We start from the raw sequence: 26,303 nt of genomic DNA on the forward strand, positions 1-26,303 counted from the left end.
TGAAAGTGTTTAGTTACTGGTTGGTTGTTGTCCTTCGTACTCAAAGAGGACTAAAATGACATCACTATGTTTGGGGCAATGTATAGTGTGTCTGACTGTGGCTGATTAGACCAATATGAGCTGGGAAAGCTCTACCACAGGTCAGGCACAAAAGTCTGTATGAGCATTTGGGATGGAGATGTCCCTAAATTTGCACATCTCACTTTTCTTCTGAGCTACTGCAATTCTGCTTGCTCATAGAGCACAGCACCTTCTTTGATGTGGATACAACATGCTGGACAGCCCTGTGCCAGTGTTTCCCATGGCTCACAAACCATTCCAAGGTTCTTCAGAGAGATATTTAGAAAGTCTTTGTACTGCTTTTTCTGACCTCTACGTGAGTGCTTGCCTTGTGTGAGTTCCCCATAAAATAGTCTTTAAGCAAATGCATTTGGCATCTGAACAATGTGGCCAACCCAGTGGAGTTATGTCCTCTGCAGTAGAGTTTGAATGCTTGGCAGTTCAGTTTCAGAAAGGACCTCAGTGTTCAGTACCTTATCTTGCCTGGAGATCTTCAGAATCTTCCTAAGATAATTCAAATAGAAGCGATTCAGCTTCCTAGCACGGGGATGGCAGACTGTCCAGGCTTCATAGGCATTCAATAAAGAAAGTCAATAAAGCCAGCAAAATGACTCTGCAGATCTTCAATCTGGTAGGCAGCCTGATACTTTTTCTCTCCCACACTCTCCTTTGGAGATTCCAAAACATTGAGCTAGATCTGGCAATGTGTGCATCAACTCCATCCCCTATCCTAGAAAATATACTGCCAAGGTAAGTGATCTTATCCACAGCAACTGATGGTTGCATGTATAGATGGTGTGGTGCTGGCTGGTAGAGAACCTCTGTTTTCTTGGTGGTCACTGGCAGGCCAAAATTAGCACAAGCAGCAGAGAATCAATGCCTTAGAGGCATTGTGTACATCATCTGCAAACAAAAAGTTGCCTACCAGCTCTCCCTCCATTTTAGTCTTGGCTTGTGTGGCCTTTTCAAGTTAAATCACTTACCATCTGTGCAGTTGCTGACCTTCATGCCTTTTTTGTCCCTGCTGTTGGCATCTAACAATATCATTGAAAACCCATGCTAAAAAGCATGCCCACAGCCTCGCTTCCCTCCACTGGTGACTGGGAAAGCTCAAGAATATTGTCCATTATCCAGAACATACAAGCATGCCATTGTGGAACTTGCATACAATACTGATGAACTTCTCTGGGCAACCAAATTTTGCTATGGTCTTCCATAAACCCTAATGACTGTTAGCATAAAGGCCTTGATCAGATCAAGAAATATTGTGCACAGACCTCTATTCTGCTCCTAGCATTTCTCCTGGAGTTGTCAGGCACCAAATACCATATCCACCATTTCTCAGCCCTTTCTGAAGCCACACTGACTCTTGGGCAGAAGACCATCTTCCATATGATTAATCAGCTGATTAAGGAGGAATTTGGCAAGAATTTTGCTGGCAATGATCAAGAGAGAGACTCTCTCCACCCCCGTAATTGTCACAGGACAACCTATTTAGTTTTCTTTTATAGAGACGGACAATGGAGGCATCTTTGATCTCCTGGAAGATAACCTCCTCTTGCCATATAATCCAGAAGATTTCAGTCAGCCTTTGGATGAACAGTGCACCCCCTGCCTCGTAGATCTCTGCTGGAATGGAACTTTGCCACATGAGAAGAACCTAATTGCATTTAAAACCTCTACTTCAGTTGAAAGTTCAGCTACAGAGTGATTGACTTCAACCTGAATATCTCAGTCAATAAGTTCAGCAGTGGTTGATGATGGTCTGTTGAAAACACTATGGAAGTGTTCAGCCCATCTCTCCAGGATCATATCCTTATCACTGATCAGTGTGGCTCCATCAGCACTGAGTAGTTGAGATGCACCACAGGTCTTTGGCCCATAAATAGCCTTCAGGGTATCACAGAAGTGCTTGGGTTACTATAAGCATGAAACTACCTTCTTACTGAGCCAAGACTCTTGCATCTTTCTAAGCTTAATTTGCACTTTACTTGTGATGGAGTTAAACCCTGCTTTCTTATAGATAGATGAATTATCCTGCTGGTAAACTCTGTGGAGTTCTTGTTTTTCATTTGGTAGCTTCTGAATTTCCCCATCATTTTCATCAAGCCAATATTGATGTTTGCGAGTGTTGTGGCCCACATGAGTAAATGTGGTTCTATAACCATATCTCTGAAAACTGTCTATTCCTTTTCTGTTCCATTATTGCAGCCCTGTATTGGCTCAGCTTTTCCTCCAAGTCAGCAACAAATTGTTTGAGCACAGAGAAGCATTCTAACCTGTTGATTTTAAATCTTCTGTCTTGCCTTGGGATTGGTGCTTTTGTTGAATGTGAATATTTACCTTGGGAAAGATAAGTCTACGATTGGTCCAGCAGTCTGCTCCACACATTGTCTTTGTCACTCTCATGTCCTGTCTGTCTCTTCTTCTTGTAATTACATAGTTTATTAAATGCCAATGTTTGCTGTGAGAGAGTGGATCCAAAAAGTTTTATTGCATTTAGGTAAACAGAAAGCAATGTTGGTGATGAGAGGGTCATGAAAAGTCTTCAGTGGTGACTGTTGCTGTTGCTCTTTCCATCTCCATTCCTCCCAAAGACTCCCTGACATGTTTGATAGTCTCTGCCTACTCTAGCATTAAAGTCACCCAGAATTATGAAATTGTCCTCTTTCAGCAAATTGATGATGATGGTCTCCAAGGCTTCATAAAATTTTTCTTTGACCTCATCAGGGTTTGTGATGGTGGGAGCAAATGCACTGATGATGGTGGTATGGCACTTTCCTGCAAGTGGCAATCACATTGTCACAAACCTGTTGTTCACTCCTTTTGAGTGGCATACAAAATTGTTGACTAGATTAGATTTGATTGCAAAACCTACGCCAGCTTCACGTAATCCCTTCACTACAGCCACTCTAGAAAAACATGTATCTAGCTCCAGGTTTGGTAAGCTGGCCTTCATTAGCCAGCCTTGTTTCACTGAAGGCTGCTATTGCCTGCAATACCTGCTGAGTTTTCTCAACACAAGAGCTGTTCATCTTTCACATCTACTGAATTTTGTGTTGTCCATAAGTACGCAAACATTCCATGTACCAATGATGAGTGCATTTTCACAAAAGTTTTTGTATTTTTTTTTTGGTGGGTTTCAACCACAGGGTAGGATCTCTGCCTGTTGCAGTAAGCAGGCCAGGGTTAGGTTAGGTGAAGCAGACAGTTTTTAGGGCACCTTTTCTAGCTCTTTCCTCATGCCAGGAGGTGAGTGGTACAGTCCTTAAAAAAAGGCTGCTTAGAGACCCAGGGGGCTGCCAAATCCCACTGCTGCTTCAGTTCAGTGAGAAGATGACCCTATGGCCTGGGCCACCTGTGTGCAGGGTTGTGACTACAGCTTCCAGAGTATATACACCTTCTGCTTTGTGACTTGCCCATTGCCATAGGACTTTGAGAATGAAATAGTAACATAGTAAAATGTAAAATGGTAAAATGGTATGGTGTGTTGTTTTTTGACTCGAGTGTGAATTGGATTTAAATGAGGCAGGATTGTGTGAAGACATCAGTTTCAATCTCTTTCTTCTAGTCATCAAGTCTAGGGGCAAGACAAAAGTCAAGAGGACTGGAGATGGCCCAACCTTGATGTCTTCAACTTCTAACCAAGCTCTAAGTGCTCTACAGCACCTACTCAGCTGCTTTCATGGCCATTGGAACAAATTGTTCTCACCTGCCCATTCCACCAGGGGAAGTCTTCACATGCTTGGGATAAACATCCCTTTAACTTATCAACAGGTTTGAGACCTGTCAGTTACCCTCAACCTTAATCTATCTGCCAAGACAGTTTTATCAGGGTGTGGCTGTTGTACATGCTACAAGCTTCTTAGAGACACAGATGAGAGCTGGGTGGCAGGTGGCCACCAAAGGTGGAAAGCAACCTTGAAAAAAGGGCTCAGCAGCCCTCACACCAGAGGTACCAGTCTTCCCTGAACACCCCATATACCCTGTTGAATTACTAAACCAGCTCTATACAATATTCCACATTTTAACATATTTTCTATTGAAACCATTAACCTCAAAACCTTTAAACACTGTTATGTTATATAATTGAAATGAATGCAGTTTATCTTGCCATCAGTATCGGATTTCCTGCTAATCTTTGAGCCACTTGCTGTGGCCAAAAAATAAATCACCTGGGGGACAACCTGGTGATGAGACTCTCCCCAGTTTACTGAGGCTTGTTCTTCAGATAACAATCCATCCTTAAGCTAGGCCCAGGCTAGAAGTGTCTCCAGCTTTGTGCATTGTGCATAAATATGAAAAATGTATAAAATAGGGCTAAACAGAGTGAAGCAGGGTTGTGCGCTCACTCCCATGCACGATGTTTTCCATGATATTGTCAGATGCCTTCAATGAAGATGAAAACAGCACCAAAATCAGCTTACTCGACAATGCTGTAAACTATTTAACTTGAAAAGGCTACAAGCCAAGACCAAAGTGGAGGTGAAATTGGTGCACAGCTTTTTGTTGGCAGATGATTGTACACTTAATGCTCAATGCAGCCTCTGAAGGCAAGATACAACAGAGTATGGATCAATTCTCTGCTGCTTGTGCTAATTTTGGCCTAACGTTCAACACCAGGAAAACAGAGGTCCTCCACCAGCCAGCACTGCACCATCCATAGGTGGTACCGTTGGTCACAGTAAATAGAGAAAATTTGAATGCTATGGATAAGTTCGATTACCTTGGCAGCTGATGCTGCCTGGAGTCAGGAAGATTCATCTTCCTGATTTCAAATCTGCTTCAAACACTTCTAGCTGTGTGACTTTGGGCAAGTCACTTCAGCCTGTTTGCCTCAGTTTCCTCATCTGTAAAATGAGCTGGAGAAAGAAATGGGCCAGCCACTCCAGTATCTTTGCCAAGAAAACCATAAGTGGGGTCATGAAGAGACAGACACAACTGAACAAAAGCAGCTGGCTTGGCCTGGCAGACAGAATCTGCCAGGGCTACTAGTTCATTAGGCTACAACTGTCTTCTGATGATGCCACATATCATAGCAGCATTTCCCAAACTCATTTTATCACTTAACACTTTAGGTTTTGAAATATACTGACCAAACCCACGATACTGAGATGAAGTTGGGGAGGGGTGGAGAAATTTTTTACATAAATTCTAGAAAATTAAGCCCATTTTCATAACGAAAAATGCCACACACATATTTGATACATAATTTCTTATTTAACATTTTAGTGACCAAAAGAGTATTCACATTTTTTTCTTATAACAGATTTTCATATCACATGAAGCACCAGAGTTGTACAGAAACACTTTTGAGAAACACTGGCACAGTGGAAAGAGCCCTACACTGAGTCAGAAAACCAAAACCATCTTGGTTTCCAACTTGGTGTCCCGGCAGTGTGCAGCTGGGACCAAGCACTTCATCTTTTCGACCCTACTTTCCTCCCCTGTAAAATAGGTATACTAATGATACCTGCCTCACTCATAGGTTTGTTGCGACACTGAGCTCGTAGAAGCATAGGCTTAGTGCTGAAAAGCACCTCAAGAGGGCATCTATTTCAAACCACTCATTTTGCAGATGAAATTCAGGCCTGAGGAGGTTGTGACTTTGAAGGCCCAAGGTAACAGACATGATGACAGAAGGATTCAAATCAGGTTCCACCCCTTCCTTTTACAAATGAGGAAAATAAGGTTTAGAGGGATTTATCCAAGGTCACACAGCTAAGTAAGCATCACTCAGAAGAATCCCGGTCTTCTGACTCTAAATCTAGGGGATCTCAAAAATCTAATTTATTTCATTATCCAGTAGCTACAGAGGCGCTACCAGGACAGGCGGAAGAGAGGAGATGGAGAGATGTAGCTTTGGGAGTGTAAGGGGCGGTATCACTATCATGAGGTAGGCAAGACCCGTACCCACCGTTTCCCCCTAAAAAGGATAACCCCTATCTAATGCTCCACGACCCCTCTCTTCCTGCCAGTGCCCAGAGACCCGGGTTATCCTGTGAGCCTCCGAACCAGCACGCATCTAAGCCAGCCCCACCCCACCTGCCTTCATTGCGAACGCAAGACCACGGGTTAGGGAGGAGGGCGGTTTAGGCGCGGTCACAAGACCACAAACACCCGGCCGGGAGATGGGAGTCAACTGAGGTGGCAAGTCTCCCGATCCCCGCAGCCTCAGCCCCGGGGGAGCGAGAAGCTCCGGATTTCTGACTGAGGGGCTCGGGCACTTTCCTCCCTCCCATCGCCGACAGAGCTCGGGAAAGGGCAAGTCCAAGGGGAGGCTGCCTAGCCAATGGCTGGACCACGAACTCGAGCTCGAGCGCGGAGCCTGCGCCCTGCGCGTCCCGCCCCCCAGCCCTTCCCCACTCCTAATCTCCACTTCCCCCTCCCCCAACCCTAAGGGCGCCTGCGTTCTGGGATCGAACGCCCGGCGTCCCCTCCCCTCGCGTGTTTGGACCTGGGCTCGCGGGCTAGAGCCTTGGTCTCCTAGCGACCGACGGGAGTCACAGTAGCAGCCCTCCAGGCTTGCCTTTATTTGGGAGTCTTTAAAAAAAAAAAAGAAAGAAAGAAGGCCCCTGAGACTCTTGGCGCTCAGCCCACCACCCGGTGTCAGGTTTTCGAGAGCCTCATGAATAAGAAGAAGACAGAGAATAATTTGGCCTGCTCCAAGGAAGGAGATGGGTGAGACCCAGAAGCTGGACCTTCGTAGCTTTTCCCCTCCCTTTCCTCTCTTCGTGCTGTAAGCTTTTCTAGGAGAGGTTCCAGGTTCCGGCATCTGTTTAAGTGCCTGTTTAGTCCACGTAGTCCAGAGATAGGGAGTAAGATTCTCGGGGTAAATAGACAAGCCCCTGCTTACGAAGGAAGCTAGCGTGGGCACATCTACGCGGACCGGCCCCGTCTGATGAATAAGTGCCACGAGCGGCGCCTTCCAGGCGTGATTTGAGGTTGCCACTCCTTCCCAAAGTCTTCTCCTGGAACCTTCAGGAGTTTGTCACTGATGACCGAATTCTACCATTAGAGAGCCAATGCTTAAAAGCTTTATTGACCCCAGAAAATGCAAATACTTCTGGAGCAATACATTTAGATAATTAAGACTTTTCTGGTGAGTTTTCCAGAGCCTTACCCGAGAAGACTGCACCAGAAGACTAGTGGAAAGAACCTGGGGACTGGGATGTTAGGCCCAGCACCAAGGAAAGAACAGTAGGCTTGGATGGGAGGAGTCAATAAGCATTTATTGAGCGCCTAGTATGTGTTAGGCACTGTGCTAAGTACAGTGGGGGGGGTGATACAAAGATAGGCAAAACAATAACAAGGAGCTTGTTTTCTAATGAGAGAGACAGCACACAAATTACAATATACATACTAAACACACAACGTGAATTGGAAGTGATCTCAGAGGGAAGGTGCTGACTTTAGGGGGATCAGGGAAGGCTTCTTATAGAAGGTGAGATTTGAGCTCTGAGACTTAAAAGAGCCAGGAGGCAGAGATGAGAAGGGAGACCATTCCAGGCATCAGGCACAGCTAGTGAATGTCCTAGAGATGGAATGTCCTGGATTAGCAAGGAGGCAGGTGTCTCTCGGTGGTAGAATGGGTGGAAGACAGTAAGGTTTAAGAAAACTCCAAGGTAGGAAGGGGCCAGGCTGTAAAGAGCTACAAAAGCCAAACAGGATTTTATATTTGATCTTCGAAGTAATAAGGAGCCACAGGAGTTTATTGAATAGTGAAGCTGCCACTAAATGACAAAATAATCCATAGTTGGGGCTTGATAAGACATGACGAATGATATGACAAGGGACTGAAGTGTAGAGGATAGTGTAGAGTTGAACTAGTTCACCAAAGGGTTGAGATAGGGAGGGAAGGAGAGATTAACCAGTTCAGGAGGGGTGATGGTCTAGGAAGGAACTGAGGAGTAGGGATGATAGAGATCATAGTAAAGAAGATGAACAGGGTTAGGTGTTCCTAAGGAAAAGGAAGAGATAGAATGATAAAATATTATGAACAGATAAAAGGAATTTCACAATTCATAAACATGTAGGTGAGCCACTTGTGGGTAATGACAAGATCAGGGGTGTGACCTGTGCATGTAGCAGAGGTGGAGTAGAGGAGCAGGTCATACATAGTAGGTAAACTGAGGCATTTTGAAGCAATATCAGTATTTGAAGTCCCCTAGTATGAGAGCAGGAACTTGGGAGGAGAGAAAGACCTGAACTCATTGAGGAAGGAGGGAGAGTATTCTGGAGGTTGGTAATAAGTACCAGAATCTTGACTGGGTGATACATATTGCCTCAGGCACTTACTAGCTTGTGACGCTGGGCAGGTCACTTAACCCTCATTACCTCAAAAAAAAAAAGTATAATCGGTACTGAAAAAGATAGGTGGGGGTGATGAAAGTGCAGTCATCAGGAGGGAGCCAGTGAGACAGATCCCAGGGAGTGCCCGAAGATGGAAGGAGTGAGAAAGGAAATGGCTTCAGATGAAAGCCAGTTTGTTAACTGTACAGAATGAATTCTAGAGAACAGAGTAAGAAGGGGCAGGTAGATCTGGAGTAGGATGTTGAGGGAGCATGGTTGAGGGAAAATGGGAATAAGGAAGCAGGAAGCAGCAGATGGAGAATGGGGTTTGTGGAATGACAGTTGGGAGTTTAGAAATACTTTTGTGAGAAAAAGTGTTACAGGTGGGAGCATGATAGCTGTTGAAGAATGAATTCAGGCAGACTGCAAAGAGAAGTCCATTGAAGGAGGTAAGTGATTAGACTGTTCTGGCATCAGGTACTGGATTAGACTGGCCTTCTCAGGGACAAGCATAGAGACAGAAACAGAGAACTCAGGGCTAGGGCTCACATCCCACACTTTGCTGCTTATTCCTATGTGACCTTTGATAAGACACAACCTCATTGGGCCTTAGCAAAATTAAAGGGGAGGAATGTTTGGACTAGATTAATTCTAAGGGCCTTTCCACATCAAAATCCTATGGATCTAATAAGATTTATGAAAATGCTTTTCTCAACTATCCTAGGACATAGGTAGTACAAATGTTATTTTCCTTATTTTATAGGAAAGGTTCAGAGGAGTAAAAGTGATTTCCTAAAAGTAATACAGCTAATTAGTGCCCCAGTCCTACATAGAAGGATGGAAGATTTTCTCTCTAAGACCAATGTTGAGTTACCTTGAGTAAATCAACTCACCTGCTGGGCCTCAGTTTCCTCATCTGTAAAATGAAGGGGTTGGACTATGCTCCTAAGTTACAGCTATAATTGTATAGTGTACTTTTTTTTAACGTACAATTTCTTTTTTAAAATACCAGTTTAAATCTTTTTTGACAACTCCAAAAGCTAAAGACCAGACCTAGAAAATGGAGCTAAAAGCTTTTTACATAATTATAAAAAAAACCCCACACTAATGAGACTTCAAAGAAAGTGCTATCATTCTTAGTTCAGTATGTTATAAAAGTAACAATTCATTTTCCAACTCTGTCCTGTACTTAGAGATCAGAATTTGGCAAGAAACAGAGTTGATAGAGGTTCATGACTGTGGGTAACAGAGCCCTGCTTCTTTCTGCCTTTCTTCATCCTTGGCTTCATCTAGGTTAGGCAAAATCGCCTACTTGGTAGTATTTGACTATGCCAGAGTAGACAAAATTACACATACCAGGAACCTGTCAATCAGTAATGGTAGAAAGGGCTTTGAGGTTATTATTAAAGAAATCACTTGAACATGTGGAATGCTAAGCATTGATTATAAAGAGACAGCCAAAGTTCATCAAGAGCGAATTGTGCAGGGCTAACCTCATTTCGGTAGGCTATATTATTAAATTAGTTGATAAGGAGAATGCTATAGAGATATAGTTTACCTAGATTTTCACCAAAGCTTTTGATACAGTATATGATACTGTTTTTGTGGAGATGTTGGAGAGAGATGGACCAGATGCTAATACAGTTAGATGGATTCAGTCCAGCTCAAAGAGTAGCTGTTAACAGTTCATTGTCAGTTTGGCAGAAGGTCTCCGGTGAAGTTCCCCACGTATCTATGCTTGCTCCCATTTAACATTTTACTTAACTGGGATAAAGACATAGATTGGGTTACTGGCTGCAGAGGCTAATAAATTAGGGAAGTTAATGTCAACAAAGGAAGCAAATGGAGAAAAGTATTAATGTTATTAGAAATTAATAATGCCACCATTTAATAAGTATTAGAATGCTCTCCTGGGGTGAAGAGACCTAGTAAGTAGGGAGGGTAAAAATATCCAGAAAATTAAGTAAGATCATAGATTTAGAACTAGAAGGACCTTAGAGGCCATCTAAGTCAATTCCTTCATTATATAGATAGGAAAATGGAGGCCCAAAGTGTTTAAATGACTTGCCCTTGGTCACAGAGCAAGTAAGTATTAGAGGCAGGTCTTCCTAACATGAAATGAAGCATACTAGCCACTACTCCACTGAAGATAATGAAAAACAAGTTTTTCCATTTATTATTTGCCTGTGAATAATGACCATTTTCAAAATTTTTGAAGAAATAAAACTCTTAATGAGTACTAAATGCTTATTATTGTAAATGAGAAATAACCAAGTATTTACTAAGCTCCTAACTATTATGTTCTAGGCATTGTGCTAGGACTGAGGATACTGGGACAACATGAATGAATGAAGAATGAATGAATGAATGAATGAACGAATGAACGAATGAACGAATGAATGTGAAATGAAATATGAATGAAATGAGACAATGTGCCCATGAGAAACATTCTGTCTAGGTGTTTGCATTCTCTATACGTGAGATAAGATTCATCAATCATTTCTGTAAATTAGTTACACTTAACATTGTCTTATCCCCTTTTTCTAGACTTTGCATCATTTTGGTCCAAAATAATTAAGTGTTCAGTCCATAATTAATTCTTACTTTCCTCATTCTGATTCTTTTGATTTGACTACTATATTTCTTCCTTTTTCCATTTCTAACTTAGAATGTTGAAGGTGTTACTTTTCAAGTATATATAAATATATATGTATATAGTGTGTATGAATATATATATGTACATCTATTAAAAGCTCTTCTCAAGATTTGACTATTAATGTGTAAGAGTGAGTCCCATTTGAACTAATGGATTGAAGGGGCACAAGTAGAAACATTGCAATGTAAAGAAAGCCATTTCAGCAGTAAAGGAAGCATTCTGTTGTTATTTAGTTGTTTTTCAGTTGTGGCAGACTCTTCATGACTTGTTTTGGGGTTTTCTTGGCAAAGATACTGGAGTGGTTTGCCATTTCCTTCTCTTTCATTTTGCAGAAACTGAGGCAAATTGGGTTAAGTGACTTGCTCAGGGTCACGTAGATTGTGTGTGAGGCTGGATTTGAACTGAGGTCTTCCTAACTTCAGGCTCTTTTGCTCTGTTCTTTGTGTTTCTTGAATAACTCAACCACATATGAATATGCCAGCAAAGACAATAAAACTTATCCCTGGACAAAGGCTGCTTCTTTGCCTTTGTTCCCTATTACTTGGCTGTGTAAGACCCCAGCAGTTACATGGCTGATCATTATAAGTGTAGGAGAGATCCTTCACTGAAGGAATCTACTCTAACCCAGAAAGAACTGTCAAACAGGAGAGAGTATATCTCTCCTACTTCCTACAAAGAATAGGAGACCCCAGTTCCAGAGGGATTTAAAAAGGTTTCTACTAATTCCTGGCTAAGGGTCAGTGCCATTACTCAGACAATTGTAGAATTCTATACAGAAACACCTAACTGAACTAGAGGCTAGAAGTGGTAGAGACCACAGCTGTCCTTGTCACAGGCCAGCCCCCAGCTTATCTGCACAGCCCTGTCCAGCAGCTGAGTTACCTGTCTGCCCCAGTCTTGGAGAAGCTACGCCCAAGTAGCTGAGCAATCACTCATTTCAGCTCAGCAGTGCATCATCACAGCCTGCCAAGACCCTGCACCCTGTGAGAAATGAGCTTAGCCTAGTAGGGGAGAGCAAATGATCACTGACTCCATGTCTTGTAGTGTGACCTTTGGGAAGACTCTCCAGAGAAAGAAAAAACATCAAAGCTCTAAAATTCCAGAGTTGTGAATTTCCTTGCTCATGTGTATTTCTTAAATGTATCCATTACACCAGGTTTGGGGGAGAAATGCTTTGTAACTACTGTTCTTGCTATGCCATTTGAGTAAATGTTTTTTCCTGTGAACTAACAGATCACTGGCTGATTGTAAATGGGAAACATACCAGTGGGGGCTACAGTGTTGGGCATAATCACCCATGGGGCATACCCTAGAATACAAATAAAAGTTACTCTTCAGGAAATCTAACCTGCCATTGCCAGTGTCAGATGGGAGAATGAGCTCAGAGGGAGTACTATTACTGTTGTGATTATCATTATCAACACCATCATCATTATTTGACCGTTCTTTATGCTCTCTTGTTTATAACTACCTAAAAAATAGGGAAGAAGAAAGAATAATAATTAGCATTTATGTGATGCCTTTAAGGTTTGCAAAGCACTCAAACATTATTTTTATATTTTATTTCTAAACCTAATTTAGCATGTTCTTTCTTTTCACTGATGTGCTGGGTACAATTTGGTCATTATGCAAAGTCACATATAGAGCTTAATAGGTGAATTTTAGAAAGTACTAAAAGATAATGAAGAATTTTATGCGGGTATGATGATAGCATCAGTATTTCCTATTCTAGAAAAGATCAAAGAATCCTGGGTTGGCTTTGTCTTCCTTGGTCTATAAGTTAACCTTGAAAATTTAACTGTCTAGAAAGATATATGTAAAGATAATGTTATCTCACATTTATACAGCATTATATAACTCACATTTGTATGTAGTAATTTTAATATTTACAAAGCATTTTCCTTACAGATTTTTATGAGGCGTACAGGATAATTATCATTATTCCCATTATACCTATAAGAATATTAAAGCCTCTAGAAATATGAACTGACTGACCCATGGTCTTATTTCAAGTAAGCTTTGGAGCTGATGGATTCAAAATACCAGTTCAAACCATTTGATCAGACTTTGAGTGACTAGATATAAATTCTTAGTCTGCATGATTTTGTTATCATTCTTTGTTATAAATAAGATTCTGCGTAAGGCCTTAAAATTATAATGAGAAGTCATCATCAGCCCGAGTCTCTTCATTTTGTTTTTTAAGTAATATTTTTTTAAAAAATAAGAGCATTTTAACAATATAATCAACTCATAACTATTTTCATCATAACAGCTAACATTTAAATACTACTTTCACATTTATAAAGTACTTTACTTATATTATTTCATTTGCCCCCAGAAGTGCTGTGAGATAAGCATTTTGGGTCTTCTTATCTCCATTTTTATAGAAGCTTAAAGCAATGACTTGCCGCAAGGGTCACACAGGTAGAGAGATGTTTAGGCTTAGGTCTCTCCCAACACCAGACACAACATGCTTTCCATTGTCACCACTGCGTATGATACTTTAAGGGGCTAGGTGAAACCCATAGGGAATTTGCATAGTATTTTATGAGATTACCAAATTATCGATGAATATTGAAATACTAATTGGAATAAATGGATTTTTTTCCAGAAAAGATAATTGTAAAATATCAGATGTTCATTTGCCAGCTATAGTAGAAAGAAAAGAAAAAAACAAATGTGAAAAAGAAGCTGAAAAAGCAGAGCAGCGTTCAGAAAATACATGTCCCAGGAGACCACGTGTAATGTTTGCCAAATTCATAAGAACTAATCCAAGATTCTATAATGAGCCAGTTTGCTACATAGAACACCCAAATATAAGAAACAAGCAGGTAGGTCTGATGTTAATTATCATTGCCTTAAAAAGGGGGATAATATAATATAATAATAATTATATACACATTATGTATAGATACAGACCTAGGTTCAGAAGTAATTCAAGGTAATTCCATGTTGGACTTGAAGGGAATAATTTGTGTTCACATCATACGTAGTAGAATTGCTCTGTTCAGTTCAACAAACATTTATTAATTTAGACTATCAGGGACCACTCTGCCTAGTTTTCTGACCTTTTCATTGATGATGTCAGGCACACACACACCCTAGTGGCGGAGCACCTTGGGGTGCCCTAGTACTCCACTCAACACTGAAGGCACCTGGGAAGAACACCAGGTCCTCCGTGCTTCTTACAGAGCTACTACGACCTCTGTATCTCACCTCTACCTTTTTTGTAAAGCTTTGAGTAAAGCTTCTCAATTCATTTGCCAAGGGGGAGTGGGGTGGTCAATGTGAATTTATAAGAAGGAAATAAGCATTTTTAAGTGCCTACAGTGTGCTAAACATTTTACAAATATTATCTCATTTGATCCTTACAACTACCCTGAAGAAACTAAAGCAGACAGAGGTTGAGTAACTTGCCTGGGATTACACTGCTAGGAAGTGTCATGTCTTCCTGATGCCCAGCCTAGCACTGAATCCATTGTCCCACCAGTTATTTATACAGTTCGACTCTTGGTTCAAGGCACTGCCAAACCAGTAAAACTATGTCCTTCCCAGCACTGGTTTACTATATTTCATTGAGCTATGATAGAGTTAACCACACAAGGATGGCTTTGCCGATGACCAAAGAACTGAAAGAGGTACAATCAAAATATATTCAAACTACCACACTCTGCAGGCTTTGCACATCACACCTTCTCCCAGATATAGTTCAGTCACAACCAGTCTTCTGGCATGCTCAAACCCAGTAGTTCTGACACAGTCTAGCTAGTGAGACTCAGTGGCTTCCACTGGAAGCTCCGTAGGACCCCAGTGTTGGATTTAGCAACATTCCCGAAGCTTTGCTTATTTACTGCCTCCAGGAAGGCCTCAAGCCAGTTAGTTTGAAGGTTCAGACTAGGAGGAGCCCCCAAAGTCATTTCCATTTACAATTCTGCTGCTGGCAGTAACTCTGTTCCTACTCTCCTACTGCTCCCTGGCATTGTTGTTCATTGAGTGTGTTTTAGTGTCTTTGCTATGCCCCCTCCTTCAGATAGCTTGAAAATCCAGTATATTTACCAAGAAATCCTCCACTTGGCTTATACCCCAAAAAATATTTTTTAAAAGAAAGGACATAGTATAAAAGTATTTACAGCAGCATTTTTTGTTGTATCAAAGAACTGGAAATAGAGTATATGCCTATCAGTTGGGAAATGGGTGAATAAATTATAGCATATGAATGTAATAGAATATTATTGTACCATTAAAAAAATGATGAAAGGTACTGATTCAGAGAAACCTGGTAAGATGTATGAATCAAGTATACAGAACTAGGAAGACAGTTTATACAATGAATTACAACAGCTTAAAGAAAACAACTATGAAAGACTTAAAAATTATGCTAAATACAATAAGCAGTCTTGACTACAGAAGACTGAATCATGTTTCCCACCTTTTGGCAAAGAGGAGATGAAGTAGAGTATCTGATGAGAAGTACCTTCTTAGATATGTCCAATGTATGGATTTATTTTTCATTACTATTCTTATTTGTTACAAGGGACGAAAGATTTTGGAGAGGGTGATGGTTAATGATAGTGATAGTTAAAGAAAGAAAGAAAACATTTTAAAATGAATCATTTTTAAAAACAAAAGGAAAAGAAAGTTTAGAAGGGGATGCACACAAGCAGGGAAGTCTTGGAACTACCATGTTAAATTTGAAATATACTAAAAAAATAGAAAAGAAAGAAACGACCGTATGAAGTAGAGATTCACAGTTTTCTGTTGCTGTACTCTTTTTCTCTTCTTTGTATATGGAAATGTTGATGTTTGTCGACGCTTCCCGGATTAATAATAAAAAGGGGAAAAAAAGTTTAAAATAATAAAAAGACGAGTTCAGGGGAGAGATTCAGGTTCTGTATATATAAATGTGGAAGCAGTTTGGTGTAACATATCTAGTGCTGGTCTTATAATCAGGGAGACCTGAGTTCAAGTCCTGTCTCTTGTTATGTGATTGCAAGGAAGTCAATTAATCTTTCTGAGCTTTAGTTTCCTCACCAATAAAATGGTGCCAATATTCCTTATAAAAACCACCTCACAGGGATGTTGTAAGGCTCAAATAAAATATATGTAAAGTGCTTTCCAGACTTTAAAGTGATATGTAAATATCATCATTATTTATTTTTTAAAACATTATGTGGATACAAATTTAGCTATTGAAGCTATCCATCTACTATCTGTGATCCTCCTTTCTCATCCATGACCAGCTAATCTCTTTTTCCATGATATTTTGATAGGCAATTTAAACTACTTTGGAGGTCTTTTAAGATTGATGTTAACATCTATTATAACAATTTTGATCAGAGAAATGAATAAGTCAAATGCCATAAAGAAGAGACCAAAAGAGTGTTAAAAACCACATTCGTCAGTCTCCTTGTTAAGTGGATGGATGTGGCAGTCAAGCACAACAGCGGTCGAGAATGTAAACTCATTTGTAAAATGGTACAGAGATGGATGATAGGAAGGGATGGAAGGGAGAAAGGGAGGGAAGGAAGAAGAAAACAGTGAAAGAAGGAAAGATTTATTAAGCACCTACTGTAGGACAAGAGTATGCAAAGTCCTTTACAAATAAGGTTTTAAACATTATTACTAAATAAAATTAAAGCAGTAAGATGAAAAAAAAAAGTGAAAAGATTCAACTAAAACAAAATCTTTCCAAAAACGTTTAAGGATGAAAATGAAAGGATGACAAGTAGATGAAAAAATGGAAAAGATCTGTAATATTTTTTGTAACCAACTCTTTTTACCATCAGGGAAAATGGAGCTTCCACATTTGGGCTCTAACATCATAGTTCATGGTCTATTTCTTGAATTAGTAGAAATGGCGCTGAAGAAAATAAATAGGAAAAAAGCAGTTGGACCAAAAGAAGCATATATGAAGGAAGTTCTTGCTAGAATTGACACAATCTTGAGGGTGTCAAGAGATGGATTTTCAAGGTATCTGAAGGAAGGGAGTATAACAAAGACACTGAAAAATTTTTTTGATCTAATTGTTACCTCCCCCCCCCAAAAAAAAGGTTACCAAGTATCAGTATCCACTGATTCTTTTTTTCCCATCCATAAAAAATTTAATGAAAATAATTACCATATGTCACATACACCTTAATGACAATAAAAGGTAAGCTTTTAAAAGTAATATCCCACAATAGAACACACTTTTACCATCTCACAGTTGATTGAAAAATATGGACTAAACAAGATCTCACTGTATTTACTATTTGCTGATTAAAAACACTCTTTGATTTGCTGTAGAAAAATACAGCCTTAAAGACTTTTCTCTAACAAGTTCTCTCCTAGGAATATGTCAAAATTACGTAAGATTACTTGAAAGATGTAATGATAACTATTGTTTGATAACCATCATTAATTTCAAGGAAGACATAAAACAGGTAGACATACTCACTGGAGATGTTCACATGTGAAAAATAGAGAAGGTTCAGCATAGAGTCCAAATTGAAGAAAGGTTCTGTGAGGATTGTGAGTTCCTTCAGCTGCTCTTATTTGTAGTTAATATTGTCCTGATTCCATCAAGCCCTGGAACTTAGTACTTAGTACAGTCTCCTCAGTGAATCCAGGATCATTCAAAAGTCTTGCCTAACTATCCACAGATTAAAAAAAAAAGTCAACGACAAATGCTTATTGTCTTGACGCAATCTATAGAGCTCATCCAGAAGTATGTGTATAGTTATTTATCTTAGACATTGCCAATGGAAGATGAGCAACACGCAGAATTTAACAGGATAAAAAGTGGGGTTGGGTTGCCTTTAATGGCCCTAAGCTTCTTGTAAAAAACCACATCTTTTTTAGCTCCAGTAATCTTCCAGTGATGGAATCCTCAGAGTCATGTAAAGCTGTAGTGTCTGAAGAAGTAAACACGATGATCACTGAAATGACAATGGAGAAGTGTGTGTGTAGGCTCCACTGTAAATTACAAATAAAGAATTTCACTGGTGAAATGGTATGAAAGATGGCATCAAAGTAACATGACCAGAAAAAAAGATAACTAGAGCGAGGAACAATATCCAGGCAGTATGAAAGAGGATTCAAGGAAGCCCCCAGTTGAGTGGACCTCACTAGTGAACTCATGGGAGGATATGGATAAGAATATCACAGGAAATGCAAAAATGAATGAATTAGAATATAAATCACTGGAATGAATAACCATATCACTTACCCCGTCTGAGCATCAGTTTCTTCATCTACAAAATAGAAATAATACCAACTCTAACAGGGCCATTAGGAGGCTTAAATAATATCATGTATGGGGATAGACTATGTTGTAACTTTAAAGTTCTATGTGTCAGTTATCTCATAATTGTCATGCACAACGATGTTTAAAATAGAAAAAGCATAATTTAAATAATTACAGACTCTCAGAGTTGTCAGGGACTTCAGACTGCCTAGCCCAGTGTATACCTAAGTAATAAAACCTACCAGATCATATTCCAGGAAACTTTGTAAAGGAAAACTCATTGCTGCTGGAGGCAGCCTATTTCACTTTTGGAAGTTTTTTCTTATATTAGGCCTAAATATGCCCTGTTATAATTTCCACCTATTGCCCTGAGGAAATAAGTAAAAACCAATCTAACTGCTCTTCTCATGTTGATATAAAACAGTTTCTCAAATACTTAAACTATCAGGCTTATCCGCCCCCCCCCCCAGCCAAGTCTTCTTTTATCCAGGCTGGACCACACCAATGCCTTTAACTGAGCTTCCTATGGCATGATCTCTTGGCCAGAATGTTTTCCCTTCTCTGGACAACTGCAGCTTACCTTCCTAAAATGTAGGGACCAGAACTGAAAATAATACTCCAGATGTGGTCTGACCAGGGCAGAGGACAGTAGGACTATTATCCCTCTAGTCCTGAACACTGTGCCTCTCTTTAATGAATCCTAAGATTTCATAAGCTTTCTTGGCTGTCATATTCCATTATTATAGCTAATAATAGCTAGTATTTATGTAATGCTGGAAGTTTGTAAAACACTTTACAAATATCTCATTTTCTTCTTAAAAATAATCAAGGTAGTTTCTGTTATTATCCACATTTTAACAGATGAGGAAACAACCAGAGAGATATGAATGACTTGTCCAGGGTCACACAGCTAGTAAGTTTCTCAGGCTAGATTTGAACTCTTCCTAATTCCAATTCTAGTACTCTATCCACTGAGCAACCTAGCTGCCTTTATTGTTTCATTAAGAGCTTATAGTTCATTAAAATCCCCAGCTTATTTCAGAGAAACCATTGTCTACTAACCATGCCAGCTTGTAATCAAGTTGATTTTTTTAACTTCTGTAAGACTTTATCTTTATCCCTCTTAAATTTTATATTGTTTCATAGGATTTAGAGTTGGAAGGGATTTGATTCAGCCTAATATTCTCGCTCATCAGGATCTTTTGAGTTGTGACTGTCATAGAGTGTATTAATCAAACTTATGCCAGCATACTGATGAGCACACCTGATGCATTCTCTTTTGAATGTTTGGGATGCCATACCACTTTTATACAAGTCATTCATAAAAATGTTAAGTGACATAGGGCCATGCATATATTCCTGTGGCCCACTTAATCAAGGCATAACTAGGAATTCTGTGCCTTTCCTCTTTTCTCTCTTTCAAATTCCCAAAGAGAAAAAAGAAGTACAAGTTAGGATTACTTGTGATTTATTTGACTTAGAGGTTAAATGACAAACTTTTCTGCTACCACTGATGAAATCAACCAGTTGTGTCATAAAACAAATAGAGAATGGTATGTGAATGTGGAACTATTCTTTTCATATAAAAACTCCTAAGTGATATCAATTGTCAGACATTTAAAAAGACAACTTTCAAGTTATTTTATATAAGTTTCTTTCAGGTTCTCTTGAGATAACTATTAGGAAATTGTCTTTTTCTTTGGTTTTGTTTTAAATGGGTATTGTTAGGTCAAGTTCTATTCCATTGAAATAGTGTTGGTTTTAATCCAAGTCGAACCTTCCAAAGTCCAAGTTCAAATATTTTTGTTGGCATTATTCTGAAATTTCATTAGCTCCATGTAGGAAAACTACATGAATAACTTCAGATATCAAAGTAATGTGTGGAATAGATTTACTATCAGAGTTCATATTAACAGAAAAGACTAAATTGCAAACTATAGTTATTAGAATCTTCAGGCCAATCCAACTCGCTATTGAAGATAATTTGAGAAAAAAAAACATATATAAAAAAGGCAGTGGAACCTACTTTTAGAGGGGCAACATGCTGGCTTCTCCAGTAAAGGTGAGCGAGTAAAAGACTGCAAGGGAAGCAGGCTCTTACATTCCCATTGTTGTTGCCCAGTCATGTCCAACTCGTTGTGACCCAATTAGGGGTTTTTTTGGCAGAGATACTGGAGTGGTTTACCATTTCCTTCTCCAGCTTGTTTTACAGATGAGGAAGCTGAGGCAAACGGAGTAAAGTGACTTGCCCAAGGTTACACAGCTAGTAAATGCCAGAGGCCAGATTTGAACTCAGGAAGATGAGTCTTCCTGACTCCCAAAGCCAGCATTCTATCCACTTGGCCACCTAGCTGCCTACATTCCCATTACAAAAAAAAAAAAAAGAAGTGGAGGGGCATCTAGGTGGTACAGTGGATAGAGGTCTGGCCTTGGAGTCAGAAGTACCTGAGTTCAAATCCAGCCTCAGACACTTAACACTTACTAGCTGTGTGACCCTGGGCAAGTCACTTAACCCTCATCACCTCACCAAACCCCCCCCCAAAAAATGGAACACTTTATAGAAGAAAAATGTCTAGTCCTTCCCCCCACTTCTCTATCAGTTATTAAGGTTTGAAGATAAAGAGAAAAGCAAATATAGTCTCTGCCTACTGGGAGCTTACATTCTAGTGGGAAAGGAAACATGTAAGTAAATAGATACATAAAAGATACAATATAGAGTATATGGAAGGGAACTTAAAGGAGAAATCTTTACCTTTAGTTTGAGGGAATCAGGAAAAGTGTAGCAACTGAGTCTTGAAGGAAGCCCAGGATTATAAGAGGCAGATATGAGCATACAGAGCATTCTAGGCTTGAGAGATGGTCAGTACAAAGACAAGGAGGTGAGAAATACAGGGAGGAGGAATAGCCAGCATAGTTTGACCATGGAGTAGAAGGGAGTAAGGTATAAAAATATGGAAAAGTTAGGAAGGGACTGGGTTATGAAAGGCTTTGAATTCCAAGCAGAAGTTTTTATATTTGATTTTGGAGGTCATATGGAGCTACTGGAGTTTATTGACATGGACAGAGCTGCATGATCACTTTTGCAGCTAAGTCGAAGATGGATAGCGGTGGGGAGAGACTTGAGTCAGGAAGATAAATCAGAAGGCTTATTGCAAAAGTCCAGGCAAGAGGTGGTGGGGGCCGTGATAGGTGATGGCCGTGTGAGTAAAGAGGAGACATATGTGAGAGATGATGTAAAGGTAGAAATGACAAGATTTAGCTACTGTTTGGATATGTAGGATGAGAGTTAAGAGGTGAGGATGAAACTAAGGTTTCAAACCTGGGTAGCTAGAAGGATAATGGTACCTTTGAAAGTAATAAGGAAGTTGGGAAGAGAAGATGGTTTGGGAGGAAAGACAGTGAGTTCTGTTTGGGACTTAATGAGTTTTAGATGATAATAATTTACCAAAAAGAGAAATGATCAAAGTAAAGAACACTGTTACAACTTTTTTTAAATACCGTAGAATAATTCAAATAGCAGAAGTACCTAAAGTATCACAGATGGAAGAAGAAACAGCACACGGTATTCCTAAAAGTTCTCAAATGGACAAATGACATATTTTAAAGAATATAAGCAATACTTAATATCAGTAAGAAAATTACAAGGACAAATAAGTAAAAAGCTTTTGGACATTTAAAAGATCACAAGAGGAATGGAAACTAAAGTTGAAATTAGGAAGAAGATTGGGAAGGAAACAGAAAACCTGAAAAAATCAATAGCAGCAGACAAGCATTGATTATAGTAGAAACCAAAATTGCAGACATTGAAAATGGATGTAGAAAAATTAGCTTAAAAATAATTCAGCTATTGAGAAAAATAAATATCAAAAAGATAGACTAAAATGTAGCTACCTTAGAATTACTGACCCCAACAATTTTATTTTTTAAAGTTTTTAAAATTAGATTTTTAATGAATGAAAATTTGCTTACTCTCCCTCATACCACCCCCCACCTCCCAATCTTGAGAAAGAAAGAAAAAACAAAGCCCTCATTTTTAAAACATGTATAGTCAAATTCCAAATTGGTAATGTCCAAACAAAAGATATCTCAATCTGCATCCTGAGTTCATTCCTGTCTCTCTCAGGAGGTAGTTAGTATATTTCATCACGAGTCTGGTAATTGTACTGATCAGAGTTCTTAAGTCTGTCAGAGTGATTTTCTTTATAATATTGTTATTATATAGATTGTTCTTGGAGTTCTGCTTCATTCTGCATCAGTTAAAGCAAATCTTCCCAGGTTTCTCTGAAACCATCCCCCTTCATCATTTCTTATTGCATAATAATATTCCATCATATTCCTATATCATAGCTTTTTCAACCATTCACCAACTGATGGGCATCCCCTCAGTTTCTAATTTTTTGTGAAAAAGAACTGCTAAAAATATTTTTGTATGTCATTAGAGTTTGTTTTACTTAGGACTAAAACTCTCCTTTAATCTGTCCTTTTTCCTCTCCTTTCCCATCACCCCTTTTCCTCCTGCTTCTGTGTTGATCAAAATTCATTTCTGTATCAAAATGTGTGTGTATATTCTTCCCTTTCTTGACTAGTCCAGATGAAAGTGATATTTAAGTGTCACCACTCCTCCATCCCTCCTCAATGAAGGGCTGGTGGTTGGAACTGAGACCCCTCTCTACTCTTGGGGCCAGAGTGACAATAGCTGCTGCTTGCTTCTGAACTTGCTCCATTCTTAGTATACAGCCTAGGGATATCCACCTCTCCTCACCTGAAATACCACTTTTAGGATCAGTTCTACTTCTTGGTCATCCCTTGATCTATGACCTGGAAGTGGATAGTAAGTGATAAAGCTGCCGGTTGGCACATTTTCTGCACGGTTCAGAAGGTCAGGCTCTACCTCTGCTGTATCTGAGACCCTATGGTCTGTGTCACCCTTCCTGGCTAGACTCCAGTCTCACGGTATTCTAACATTTTTATATAGTATATATAAACATAAGTATAGTATATATGTCTCCCTTTGCCAGCCAGAGCTAGAAGAATTACAGAGTAATATTTTTATAGAATTTCTCAAACAGTACTTAGTGTAATATATTTTCTAAATATGTGTGGAGGAAGATATGGGGTAAGACTTGCTTGTACTTCTTGCTATGCTACCATCTTGTTCCTGCCTCCCAATCCCAGTAATTTTAGAAAATGGAAAAAAAATCTAATTTTGATTCTGGAAAATAACTCAAAAACATTTTCTAGAATTATCAAAAAGAAGCAATAATTCATAAGTAGAAAGCATCTACAGCACCCCAAAAGGGGAAAAAATTGGAAATTCCTCTCCAATACATTTTTTGTTAAACTCCAACATTCCAACAAGGAAGGAATCCTAAAAACATCAAGAAGAGAGACATCTATGGAATAAGAGGCGTCAAACAAGATCACAGTAGTTTTCTCCAAGAAGATCAAGAAGAATTGGAAGATGAAATAAACCTTAATTATAAAAGTAAATTGCTATTTGAAGGCAAGAAATAGATATTTGCAAATCACCTAGACTTTGAAGAGTTTATGTAAAGATGAATATACTTCATAGTAGCCTTTGAAAAGCTGCTGGGCTTTCAAGCCAAAGAAAGTACCTAAAATAGTTCACACTCTTAGACCACATAGTTACTTAGTAACCAAATGCAAAAAACCTTCACAGTTTTATACTGGCTGAATCCCTAAATATTTAAAGCCTCTGAGGCCTTTTAAAGGTATACAGATGAAATCAGAAATGCATTGGTTTTTTAATTTTTGTTAAATTATATCAATATTTTTTCTTTAATCGAAAATAATTTGTTCAGAGTTTAGGGTTTTATGCTGATATACCTTATAGTTCATTTGATTATGTGTTATTTGCTGTATTAAATTTATAATAATGCTAATGAAAATATTGAGTGTCATAACAACAATCAACTTGTCAATGTTTGCTAGTGAGTCAGTTTTTTTAAGAAGTGTAAGCAATGTTTGAAACTAAATAAGAGATAAGGGGGAAAACAATGATTAACAGTAAATATGACTCAGTAGAGTACCAGGAAAAAACTAAAAGGTATGTCTAAAATAAAAGTAGCATTTGATGGGTAGAGTGAAGAAGAGTGGCCTAAATTTGTACACAGTAAGAGGTGCATGTACCATTTTAAACATGTGCATCCTCAAAGACTAAGTCAAGTTTTTCAACCTCTATTTAAAACAATATTGGTTTTAGAATATATGAGGGAAATGTATGAGGGCTTTGTGAATTTAATCAGTAGGATGGAATTTCCCTCTAACCATAATACAACTGTTACTGAGTAGAGAAGTTATAGAGAGTTGTCTGTTGCTTTTCTCCACAGGGAGAAGAAAAAACTCAACTTTCACAGGATCCACAATCCCTGCCCTCAAAGGACCTTATATCTAGTAGTGGAAACAAGGTATGTACACAAATTGACAAATTTTTAATTAGAATCTGTGTACCAAAGATAGATTGAGTGGGAAGACAACTTCAGCACCTTAAAGACCATCTAGTCCAATCCACTCATTTGTTTTTGTTCAGTTGTTTCAGTCTTGTCTGACTCTGCTACCCTGTTTGGAGTTTTGTTGGCAAAAATACCGGAGTGCTTTTGCCATTTCTGTCTCCAGTTCATTTTACAAATGAGTAAACTGAGGCAAACCAGGGTTAAGTGACTTGCCCAGGGTCACACAGCTAGTATCTGAGGCCAGATTTGAATTCATGAAGATAAGTCTTCCTGATTCTAGGCCTGGCACTCTATCCACTACACCACCTAGCTTCCCTCAAATAAGAAAACTGAGAGCCACAGACATTAATCTCTCAAGTTCCAGCATATCATACTGACTTCCAGAAAGAAGAATGCTTTAGTTTGAGTGTAGAGAACATTAAAGTCAGGAATATGAGGCAAAGCTGGGAAGGTAGGCTCTTACAGGTTGTAGAAGACTTTGACTACAAGGCAAAGGAAGCCACTGAAAAATTTTGAGTGGAGAAGATTCCTGACCACATGTATGCATTAAAAAGACTGCTCTTGGGGCAGCTAAGTGGCACAGTGGATAGAGCACTGGCCCTGGAGTCAGGAGGACCTGAGTTCAAATCCAGCCTCAGACGCTTGACGCTTACTAGCTGTGTGACCCTGGGCAAGTCACTTAATTTCACTGCCTAGCAAAACCAAAACAAAACAAAAAGTCTAAATTATATTGCATTCAGAAAATAACTCATTTCAATTTAGGAATTCATTTTAACTGAATTCAACAAACACTTCTACATCATCTACCAAAATTTGGTGAGAATTATGTCCTGAATTGCAATTCCTCTCATGGCTTCCTCTGTCTTCTGAAAGGTGAAATCATCAGAAAGGTCAAGTGTCAGTCTTCATTGTATCATCCTTTTTAAGAACAAAAATGGCAATCTTTAGAAAAATATACCCTTAAAATAAAACTATTACTTATAGCACCAAACATAGTAGAGGTATAAGGTACAGAAGATTATTATTATTATATTATTATAGTATTTTTTAGATTTCATAATGGTTCTGTGTATTAGTTCTTATGTTGCTATAACAAAATCTTACTACAAAACAAAGTCAAATTGTGTACTTTACCACATATTATAAGTTCACTTATCAATAGACTTCATGCCAGATTATAAGAGCATGAGTAATATGTCATCTTTTGTTTCATCCAAACACTAGATGGGTACTTCAGTATGTTGTTTTTCATCTTAATAGTATTTGGGGGAAGGGGAGACTATATTCTTAAGTTTTAACATTAGCATGAGCCTAAATTTAGGTAAACATTTATTGAGTACCCACCTAATGACAGAGGTAAACCTGTTACTGTGTCTTACAGTGTCTACTTACTTGCATTTTTCTATAAAGGAGGCTTGGTGGTCACATGAAGAAATACTGAACCACCACTATGATCCATCTTATGACTTCCAGAGTACCCAAAGAAGTGATTTCAGAATACCAGCATGTCAGTTGGTTTTGCCAACCAAATACTGCAGGAGACAAAAGGCTGCTTGTGGCATAGGTAAGAAAAACAGTGGTAAAATATTATTTTTTG

General features: G+C 39.0%; 1 protein-coding gene across 1 annotated transcript in view; it reads left to right on the top strand.

Moving 5' to 3' along the window:
* Positions 1-6,498: 6,498 nt before the first annotated feature.
* Positions 6,499-26,303, top strand: part of CIMIP6 (ciliary microtubule inner protein 6) — a 44,666-nt gene continuing 24,861 nt past the window's right edge. The window contains 4 exon segments of the mRNA XM_020996279.2: positions 6,499-6,741; positions 13,620-13,839; positions 24,584-24,661; positions 26,117-26,270. Of these exon segments, the coding sequence (XP_020851938.1) occupies positions 6,689-6,741; positions 13,620-13,839; positions 24,584-24,661; positions 26,117-26,270 (505 nt within the window). The 5' untranslated portion in view covers positions 6,499-6,688.

This window comes from Phascolarctos cinereus, unplaced genomic scaffold, assembly GCF_003287225.1.
Source record: "Phascolarctos cinereus isolate Bilbo 61053 unplaced genomic scaffold, phaCin_HiC Scaffold_2;HRSCAF=192, whole genome shotgun sequence".
Classification (NCBI taxonomy): domain Eukaryota; kingdom Metazoa; phylum Chordata; class Mammalia; order Diprotodontia; family Phascolarctidae; genus Phascolarctos; species Phascolarctos cinereus.